The sequence below is a fragment of the Eleutherodactylus coqui genome, chromosome 5 (assembly GCF_035609145.1).
Source record: "Eleutherodactylus coqui strain aEleCoq1 chromosome 5, aEleCoq1.hap1, whole genome shotgun sequence".
NCBI classification, from domain to species: domain Eukaryota; kingdom Metazoa; phylum Chordata; class Amphibia; order Anura; family Eleutherodactylidae; genus Eleutherodactylus; species Eleutherodactylus coqui.
The window spans coordinates 163,032,499-163,043,106 of NC_089841.1; the positions used below are offsets into that span (position 1 = coordinate 163,032,499).

The window sequence follows — 10,608 nt, forward strand, 5'->3', positions numbered from 1 at the left end:
AGTATCCGTCACAGCCTGTACAATACTGTACATTTATCCTGCACGGCATCAAATGCTTACTTTGGTCATTTTGCATCCCCCCAAAAATGCAATAAAAATGATCAAAAAAGCCGTATCTATCCCAAAATGGTACCCATAAAACTATGACTCATCACGCAAAAAATATGCCTTCACAGAGTCCGTCCATGGGAAGAAAAAACATTATGGGACTTTGAATGCAATGATGGAAAAAAATCATTTAAAAAAAAATTTTTTTAGTGTGCAAGAGGAAAATCCTAAAAGTAAATATAATTTTGGTATCGTCATAATCGTACCGACCCGCATAAAAACCGTATTATGTAACTTATGATGCATGATGAATGCTGTAAAAAACAATGGCAGAATTCATGGATTTTCTCTCCTCCAAAAAAACAATAAAAGCTTTTACAATATATTATATGTGCCCAAAAATGGCACCAATAAAAACTACCGTTTGCCCCGCAAAAAAACAAGCCCTTGGTACGCCATGGCGACGGAAAAATAAAAAACTAAGGCTTTTGTAAGGTGGAGATAAAAATCCCCCCCCAAATCACTGCGTCTTTATGGCCAAAATGGACCATGTCCTTAAGGGGTTAATCACGTCGAAGACTCTACGAGGCGGCCGCCATCTACTGTATATTATCGCCTCTGATTCTATTAACTGCCCGCAAGTCGCGATAACCGCCGACATCACCGCCCTGATGACACACGATGCTTCAGTCAGGCCCCGCCCGCGGTCTCTGACGCATGCGGCAGGGGGCGCTGTGACACATCCGGCCGGGGATTCCTCTCTGCTGTGCAGCTCCGCCCCGGATACTTGGGGGAGACGCCGCTGTTAGTCCGGTATGAGGGACTCCGAGGCTCCCGGATAACCGCATACCGTCATGAAGAGTCCAGGAACCAACGATACGGAAGCCGACAAGGCCGCCCTGCAGTCCCCGGGCTCCAGGCACGCCGACAACCGTCAGTACTGCTTCCTGCACAGCCCCTTATGGCCTCCTGTAACTATGGTGACTGTAGTCCTAAAGTAGGACAACGACCAGTGCTGTACCGCCACATCTGTACCCCCTCACCGGGTCACCACGCCGTTACGTCTGTACCCCCCTCCTCCGCTCACTGCACCGTCACGCCGGAATCCCCCCTCCGTTGTGGCGCCAGTATCCCCCTCCACCGGGTCGCGGCGGTGCCGCCTCGTCCGTACCGGCAGTGCCACCTTGTCCGTACCGCCGCCCACCGCGCCGCCTCGTCCGTACCGCCGCTCACTGCCCCAGTCACCTCACCAATCGTGTCTGTAGCCCCAATCATTGCGCCGTCGCGTCTGTAGTCCCCTCTCTCCTCAGGTCACCGCGCCGTCGCGTCTGTAGTCCCCTATGTCCCCCACTGACTACACCGTTATATCCGTACCCCCATTTCTGCTGACTGTACTGTCACATCCGTAACGTCCCCTCCTTCCCGCACGACATTGTCTCATCTGTAACACTCCTCCCCGTGTCTCTTGCTGCCTGCATTTCCACATCTGCACCCCCATATTCAAGTGACAGCGCCGTCATGGCTGTGACCCGCGCGCCGCAGTGACCGCGCCGTCATGGCTGTGACCCGCGCGCCGCAGTGACCGCGCCGTCATGGCTGTGACCCGCGCGCCGCAGTGACCGCGCCGTCATGGCTGTGACCCGCGCGCCGCAGTGACCGCGCCGTCATGGCTGTGACCCGCGCGCCGCAGTGACCGCGCCGTCATGGCTGTGACCCGCGCGCCGCAGTGACCGCGCCGTCATGGCTGTACCCGCGGTCATGGCTGGATTTGCTACAGAATACAGGGTTGGACACCATCTCCGGGTTCTGCAATGCAAATCCGCCCGTGTGCAGGCGGCCTACGTTGTGCCACAAGCAGGGCATAATGGGCAGAAATACGTGGCAGCACAAGGCTGCCATGACACCTGACTGGCATCCTGCAATCTCGTCGCAGGCAAGCTGTTCCGATGACAGGAAGCTGCGCCTTCTTTCAGAATTGATAGTGGCATCTAAATGGCTAACGGGGGCGATCAGTTATCTTCAATTGCGGCTGCTGTAGTCGGCTGTCAGACGGCCAACACCCACCATGTGTGGAGGTTGCCTGCAGCATACACCCCCTGCCACTGGAAGACAGGTGCGTACTCCCTCTTGTGCTAAGGGGTGACAGTGTCAGTGAGCGGCAGTACGACCGCAGTACACAGTGTATTATTGCAGATCGCTTCCTTTAGTGTTGGCGGAGTATTTAACGTATCCTTTTGTATTTTAGGAGATCACGTCCAGCTGAAGGTGCCCCTCATCCAGCAGTCCTACCACTGGGATTGTGGCTTGGCGTGTGCCCGCATGGTATTGCAGTAAGTAAACTGCCACAAAAACTACATGTGTGATTCCTGCCACATTTACTTTAACTCCTTCCCTTATGGGTGAAGCCGTACATCGCTGCATGCCCACATGGCTGTCCTGTTTAACCCATGTAGCACAATGTTGGGTAGTAGCTGGCGTCTTCTAAAGGGAGGAGGCTCCTTTTGCCTCCAGCAAAATGCCAACAGCAATCTGTGTTTGAATGTACAGCTAGACACAGATGTAGCAAGCGGGACAATCTGCTGGGCAACAGATGCTTTTAGACAGGAAGGCGTATCACTGACTTAAAGGGGTTGTCCCGCGCCGAAACGTTTTTTTTGTTTTATTTTCAACCCCCCCCCCGTTCGGCGCGAGACAAACCCGATGCAGGGACTTAAAAAAAAAAAACGCACAGCGCTTACCTGAATCCCCGCGCTCCAGTGACTTCTTACCTACCGGTTGAAGATGGCCGCCGGATTCTTCTCCCTCGGTGGACCGCAGGGCTTCTGTGCAGTCCATTGCCGATTCCAGCCTCCTGATTGGCTGGAATCGGCACGTGACAGGGCGGAGCTACACGGAGCCGGCATCCTGCACGAGCGGCCCATTGAGAAAAGAAGAAGACCCGGACTGCGCAAGCGCGGCTAATTTGGCCATTAGACGCCGAAAATTAGTCGGCTCCATGGAAACGAGGATGCCAGCAACGGAGCAGGTAAGTATAAAACTTCTTATAACTTCTGTATGGCTCATAATTAATGCACAATGTACATTACAAAGTGCATTAATATGGCCATACAGAAGTGTATAGACCCACTTGCTGCCGCGGGACAACCCCTTTAATGGCGGCGCGGTAGTGAATGGAGGCGGAGCGGGCCGGGGATTGTTCATGAATGACTGCCTGTTTACACAGAACGATACGTCATTCAGTCTTTTACATGCAAAAACTGAACAGTGAATGAGGAGTGAATGACTCATAGATTGTCGTTCGGTTGCTGCGTGCATTCACACTAAATGATGGTCGTTCAGATTCTCGCTGGATCGCAGGAATCCAAATGATAATTGTACCGTATAAAAGCCGCTTAGCATAGTATGTAAGGCTGGAAAAAAACACATGTCCATCCAGTTCAACCCCTTACCACCAATGTTGTGCAGAGGAAGGCAAAAAAAAAAAAACCAGTAAGGTGGAAGCTAATTTTTAGGGGGAAAAAACTCCTTCCTGACTCCAATCAGAATAGTCCCTGCATCAACAACCGTTCTGGAGCAATCAGGGGTTTGGCCAGGGAATGTAATATATCTTAAATTAAGCTATACTAACCTCCCTAAATGGAGCCCCTATTCCCACTGCTGATCCTGGTATGTGCCATTCAGTCTGCGATTGGCTGAGTGGTCACGTGCGCAATGCCTGCTGCAGCTTCTTTCAGGGTTGGCGTGCTGGGCATCGGGCCTCCTGCACTGGGCTTGGGGGAACAGTTTAAGGAGGTGAGTAAGGCTTATTCTATTTTTTCAGTCCTGGCAAACCTGTTTAAACGCCATTACTAATTAGGATGTACGGTATTTGTTCAAAAAAAAAAAAAGGATATTACAGTTCTTAACTAAAAAAAAAAAAACTCTAACAACCTCTTTAAGGCTAAAATTAATTGTCACTAAGAGGTTAAAATATACCTTTAGTGACAGTTATGTACCAAATATATCTAAATAAGACAAATGCAAAATCTCCAATTTAAATAGTCAGACCCCTAACAATCACAGTAAAATAAAGAGTCAATGTTCCTGGAGGTTCTCCCAGAGTTTGCAGCATCTGTGTAGTAACGTTTCCTACATCGGCATGAGTCTTTGGCTGCTGGAGCGCAGTGCCTATAAAATGTTCTCCTGCCACCCAACGTATTAGTGGATTTCCACTGACGAGTTCTTATTACCAACGGACAAAATAATTAATACTAAATGGTAAATAAGCTTTAAAAATGTCTTCATGTTATAACCTCTACAGAGCTGCTAGATGTAGCAAAATGGGATTAGTTTGGTGTAAATCCTTCTCTACTTCCAGCCTTCGCTATTCCTTACTTTGTAGGTACCTCAATCTCCTGAATGAAGACGAGTTCCAGAATGCAATGCAGGAGCTCCAGCTGACTAAAAGTATTTGGACTATTGACCTGGCTTATCTAATGCACCACTTCAGGGTACAGCACCAGTTCTGCACTCAGACCTTGGGGGTAGACAAAGGATACAAGAACCAAGTATGACACTTATGTTTCGCCTATTATTATGAAATGATTTACATTTTGGGGGTTATGAAGTCCTCCGTAAGGACAGTTTCTCATGAGCGTCATATGGGCACATTTATGTGCCTGTGATATGGATGAGTGTCCTGACTCGACCGCAGGTCTACAGAGCTGAACTGTAAACCAATGGATATACCCAACACTGCAGATCAGTCAGTAAACCTACAAAGTAGGAAGTGTCCTTCCTGTCGTGTACTGGGTTATTACAAATGAGCTTGCAGATTTGAAACGCTCATAATTCTCATTTAATGACACTCAGATACATGAATTTGACATTGATGGAAGCAGAAACTCACTGTTTTGTTGTACAACATCAAAAATGGTTTCCACATCAGAGGTGATCAACCTGAGCCCCCTCTGTCACTTAGCACACATGGAGCCTGTAGACAAGTTCCTATTATATACGTTGTAGCGCCTCACATTTAATGCAATGGCTTCTGTGATGTGTACTCACAGATCATGTATGGTGGTAAGGGGGGCATGTAGTCCTGCTGTAAGATGAAACCAGATACTTCCTGTTCCAGCAGTATCCATATCTGTGGCGCTTCTCTGGTCCTGTTCGCCTGGCTCCATACAGCGCTTTTTGGGATTCCCCTTAATATTTGGGACCTTTTACATGCTTGGTTCTCCAACTGTCTGTATATTTAAACCAGCTAAACTGATGAAGCGGTGTGACCCTGAAACGCGTTTTCCCATTCTGCCTACGCACGCCATTTAATTTTTTTCTCCAGCTTTGCATTTCATACCTGTAGCGTCCATGTACAAAAGCCCTGTGATTGTTTTTTCATGGCAAAAGAAGGGGCCGTACACTGTCCTACAGGTTATAGCGCAAAACACACTCACTTTGGGGCAGTTGCACATACGCTCCATGTAGACATGTGAGTTTCCCTCCCTAGATTCTGCTGTTACGTGCCTGAAAGGAAGAAGGCGGCTTCATCATTAAAGACTCCATGACACCATCGGTTTCCATTACAGTTGGCATACTCTCGCAGAAAGACCGTCGCTTCGCTTTGTCGTCCGGTTTCAGGGCAGGTAACAATTACAATCGGTAGGAATAACATCACAAACGTTTACGCCGAATCTTCCACACAGTCGTCTGCAGGACGTCCAAATCTCTGCTTGCTCTGCTGGTGGTTTTCTGAGGACTTCAGGTGAAACTTGCACGGACGCGCTTCACTGTTTCCACGCTTACTGGAGGACGGCCGGATGATTTTTACTTACAGATGCAACCTTTATTCTTAAGATCAGAGTCCCACTTACGAATTGTGTGCCCATTGGGGGATCTTCATCAACTTTGCTCAAAAATGATGTTGCACACTATTTACAGACTGGTGAATCTGAAATTCATGGGCGTAAAACTCTCTCCTGCCTTCATTGGCATCCATTGTGTCTCATATTCCCTTACCGATGGCTACAGTAGAATAAAACTCTTTGGTCCTGATTTGGCAAAACTATCTAAAAGTAAGACTATTCTTGTTTCCCATAGCAACCAATCACAGCGCAGCTTTCATTTCTCAAGCTGCTGAGGTAAAACGCACTGTGATTGGTTGCCGTGGACAGGGACTTTTTACTGGTAGACAGTTTTGCTAAACGAAAATTCTTGAGTTAGGTTCCATTGATAACAAATATCGGAGTGTCACTAAATGTGAGTTCTTAGTGTTTCAAATCGGGAAGATTATTTGCAGTAATGCCGTATATTTGTAAGCCGCAGACGGGATTCCTTGTCCAAAAATGTATCCCCATTTAGGCTCTTTATTTCGATTTGTGAATCTAAAGACAATAGTGATAAAAGTAAGAAATAAATGCTTCTGAAACTTCTCAGAGCCGTGTTTGGGAATTTACTTGATTAGTGATGAAAAGTTTCAGTCCTGGTACTTGGCAAAGTCATTCCCGTGACATTGCCTTGATGCCCTGCAGCCTGGCACCGCTGCACTGATGCGCACAGCACATAGACTGTTTGTCATCTCTAGTTTTGTTGGAGTGTTCAGCTTCCATATATACATTTCTAAGGCCTCCCTCACACGTGTTGTGGTGAGCGCCGCAATTTAAATCACAGCGATTTGCTGCGTCTTACATTAGTTTTCATCTACAGCGACGCTGCGGTCGACGATGGTTTGTACAACTCCTCATCAAAAATAGAACAGACAGCGCTTGAAAATGACGGTGCTGAAAAGCACTGCGATCGAGTGGCTGTCTGAGCGGCTCCCATTGAAAACAGTGGGAGTGTTATAACGCAATTAGCGCGATGCTTAAAAAGCACCTGTTTGAGGCCTTAGTTTTAGATAACTTACTGTTAAATAAATGATCTTGTGATGGTCTGTGTAGCATAAAGTTTGATGCGGAGTAATGGGTGGATGTTTGTTTCTGCATAGTCTTTCTACAGGAAACATTTTGATGCAGAGGAGAACAGGGTAAACCAATTATTTGCCCAAGCCAAAGCTCACGGTGTTAATGTAGAGAAAAGGTATGGGACTTTTTTTTCTTACTTTTCCATGATTATATACACATGTCATGATTCCAGGAAATGCAAGCATATTGTAAGCCTAAAAATGAAAACTTGAATATACTCTAGAATCCTTGTGTGCATTAAATGGGTTTTCAAGCATACTGCAACTCGCTGCTCATCAGCCTTCCCCGCACCAGACTCTCCCCTCTCCAATCCACACTAAATGCGGCAGCCAGACTCCTCTTCCTATCCAGCTGCTTCTCATACGCCTCTGCACTATGCCAGTCCCTGCACTGGCTGCCCATCTACTACAGAACTCAATTCAAACTTCTCACCCCCAACCACGATGGTCTCCACGGCGCCGCGCCACCGTACATCGCTTCCCTTCTGTTCAAAGAAGCATACCTCCTGATGTAGACTCCCACAATACGCCTCCTGCCCCTCCCTATGGCTTCCCACTTTTGCCTATGATGTACCCTTCCTGCCCCATACCTCCTGTACTACCCTCACCCTGTTTGTGTCCTAAAAACTGTATATCACGTTATCGCATTGCTGGTTCCCCCTTGTTCTGCCGCCTGCCCCTCTCCCTTCTGTATCACCCCACCCCCTTTGTTTCCAAATATTTGAATACCACATCTAACTTTTGTACTTTGTGTAATTTTCGTATTGTTTTTGTTCCCCATGTGCCTCAAAACCGCTACGGTATAAGTTGGCACTATATGAATAAAGATTATTATATACAGAAAAGGCAAACTGTGTTACGGTAACAAAACATGATTTACTTACCTGCCAAATCCGCTACTCGTCCCACCCCAAAACGTGACTGCATCAACCAATCTGTGGCTGCCACAGTGACGTCAGTAAGGATAACGTTTCCGCAGGAGCAGCAGGGAATTTGAAAGGCGAATGTCGTGTTTGTTATTTTAACACACATGCAAACTATTTGACATATTTTCACAAACCTGGAAAACCCCTTTGAACCGAGCAAGTCAGGTGATTCCTGCTTCCCGCTCTGATGGAGGGAACTGAGCCCTGTAATATATAGTATTGGTGATTGGAAGCAGGATTTGTGAGTAAAAGGCAACGTTAACCCCTGAGACTCCTGATTCCTCACCCACACAGAATGATTGCCAACATTTCCTGCAGGTACATCGTTACACAGTATGACAGTCAGACACATAGCTGCTGGTAGAGCTGTCGGGCACTTACCTCCCTTGCGCTTTACACAGGAGCAGTAGTCATTCAAGTGAATGGAGGCGGAGCGGGATCATTCCAGCCCACCACCATTCGTTACAAACGGGCTATTTCTCAAAAACTCAGTGACTCCTGTTTACATTCAGAAGCTGCTCAGCAGTCTTTCCTTTTTCAGTGAGCTGAAACTGAGTTCTTGCTCAGTGCCCTATCGGGGGACCGTGTGGTCACTGGCTGACAGTCGCCCGAAATCACTCAAGGAACACGTGGAATAGTAGTCCATAGTAAAAGAGCCTCTAAAAATGGGGGCTGGTTGCTGGAGGCAAAAACACTTTACTTTTGTTCCATGGTGTATTTAACAATCATCCTATACCCTCTACAGAAGGTACAGAAATCTCAATGCTAAAATGTAGAATTTATTACAAAATTCTGATATGTGTTCTATGTTTGCAGAAGCGTAACAATACAAGAACTACAAGACCACCTTTCCCAGGGACACGTGGCCATTGTACTGGTAAATGCTGTTCTGCTCCTATGTGACCTCTGTCCTAGCCGCGTTAAATACTGCTGTTTTCTTCCGATTGGGCAAAAGTGTTTCTGCAAGAGCAGCGAATATCAGGGCCACTTTATTGTGCTTTGCGGCTACAACAAATCCTCTGGAAGCCTTTTCTACAATAATCCTGGATATGCAGATAGTGAGTACCTTTACTTTTAACTCTCGTTAAATGATTAACATTCAGCTCGTTACCATAACAGTATCTTTTAATCTAGGATTGTGTCGGACAAGCATCACCAACTTTGAAGAAGCCCGTAGTAGTTATGGTACAGATGAGGATATCCTCTTTATCTATGTGGACAGCTGACCTGTAGCTTGTCAAGAAACAGATAGATTCTTCCTGAAGCTCCTTCTATGCAGAGCAACCTCTGCAGCCTGTGCACTACAGAGACACTTCTATATATAAAGTTTACAGTCAAAAGAAAGTGGATGATGGGTGGATTCACTGGCCACCTAGAGACGAGTCAGTCGATCCACTAACAGAGGGAGTTTATAGTCTATTAAGTTACGCAGTGAATATGGTAAGTGAGATGTTGGCCTCATTACAATCAGGGGAGGACATGGTTGGAAAGGTACACTACATGGTCAAAGGAATGTGCAGAACACGGGTGGTCATGGTTTTTGTCCCAGAACGACTACAACAAGATGGGAGACTGGGTTCAGTGCAGGCAGAACAAGTGCTTCCACATCAGATTTGGCACATAGTTTTATAAGGGTCTTGCTTTAATATTGAAACAAAAAAGAACTTAAAGGGAACCTGTCTGCTTCCAACAGCATCATAAACTAAGTTGTGGTGCTGCTCGGGGAGGCCGGGAGACTTTTTTTTTTTTCTCACGGAATCCCATTTTTGTGGTGTTCCCTGGAGAAGTCTGCGCATAGTGTGAAACTACAGTGCACAGGCTCTCCCACAGACTTGTAATGGGACAGTGCACCCATGTCAGTGAGAAGACAGATTTTTGTGCTGTGCATGGATTTTATCGGGAAACTCCACGGAGCGGGTGCGTTTAAAAAAAATACATCACCTGGTTCCCTATTACCTCCCTGAACAGCACCATAACTTAGTTTAAGGTTATGACAGGTTCTCTTTAACTCAGTTGATGCTACTTATCTGCTGAATCTAGATTAATCCATTAGACTGCCAATGATTGAGCAGGTTTCCATCATTTCTCATCACTAGCCTACAGATGGGGGGGTCTCAGGTTTTTGTGTAATTGATTTCCCAAGGTTATGCGATCTGTGACACTCCTAACAGCGAATATCACTTGAATTGGTAAGGGGATAGGGATTTTTATGCACATTGCACTATAGTCTTCTGCGCTCCCATGATGTGAGCTTGCTTGTTCTATAACGGTAAGGCTCGCCTGTTATTGTCGCTACACCTTTCCCCTTCCAGAGCAGATGGACATTCTGCACTATATGTATCCCCTTGATAAGCCTACCGTGTTTCTGACGAGCGCATGGGCGCCACTAATGTCTTAATCTGCCATACAGATGTTCAGTGAATGGCATGACTTCAGCTAGGTTGTATAAATAGGAGTAATGTGTACATTTCTAGATGACCATTGAGGTACGGTATGGAGTGAAAGACATTTACTTTCCACTCTTTATTTTAAATGCAGTGACTATAAGGGCATCATACATGTAAATAAAAGCTTTTCTACATAGTTGTGTGGTTTCTCATATACTTCGCTGGTCTAATGTTATCTGCCATGTACTTGAAAGGCTGCCTGTCCACGGGCGTTGCGGTAGCTTGCGGCGGATCTTTGCCTCGGGAG

The 10,608-nt window shown here is 46.6% G+C and overlaps 1 protein-coding gene across 1 annotated transcript; it reads left to right on the forward strand.

Annotated features, from left to right (window-relative positions):
* The first annotated feature begins 785 nt into the window (after nucleotides 1–785).
* Nucleotides 786–10,497, forward strand: GUCD1 (guanylyl cyclase domain containing 1). The gene is made up of 6 exons (XM_066603574.1): nucleotides 786–981; nucleotides 2,294–2,378; nucleotides 4,430–4,595; nucleotides 7,013–7,104; nucleotides 8,731–8,972; nucleotides 9,049–10,497. The coding sequence occupies exons 1-6, from the start codon at nucleotides 903–905 to the stop codon at nucleotides 9,138–9,140; spliced, it is 756 nt and encodes a 251-aa protein (XP_066459671.1). The 5' UTR covers nucleotides 786–902; the 3' UTR covers nucleotides 9,141–10,497.
* The last annotated feature ends 111 nt before the right edge of the window (nucleotides 10,498–10,608 follow it).

What these genes read in the sequence shown, in the direction of transcription:
- GUCD1 (XM_066603574.1), top strand. Translation starts at nt 903, where the DNA reads ATGAAGAGTCCAGGAACCAACGATACGGAAGCCGACAAGGCCGCCCTG. An exon ending in ACAAAGGATACAAGAACCAA is followed by an intron (nt 4,596 to 7,012) that starts GTATGACACTTA and finishes GTTTCTGCATAG; the next exon opens with TCTTTCTACAGGAAACATTT. An exon ending in TAATCCTGGATATGCAGATA is followed by an intron (nt 8,973 to 9,048) that starts GTGAGTACCTTT and finishes CTTTTAATCTAG; the next exon opens with GATTGTGTCGGACAAGCATC.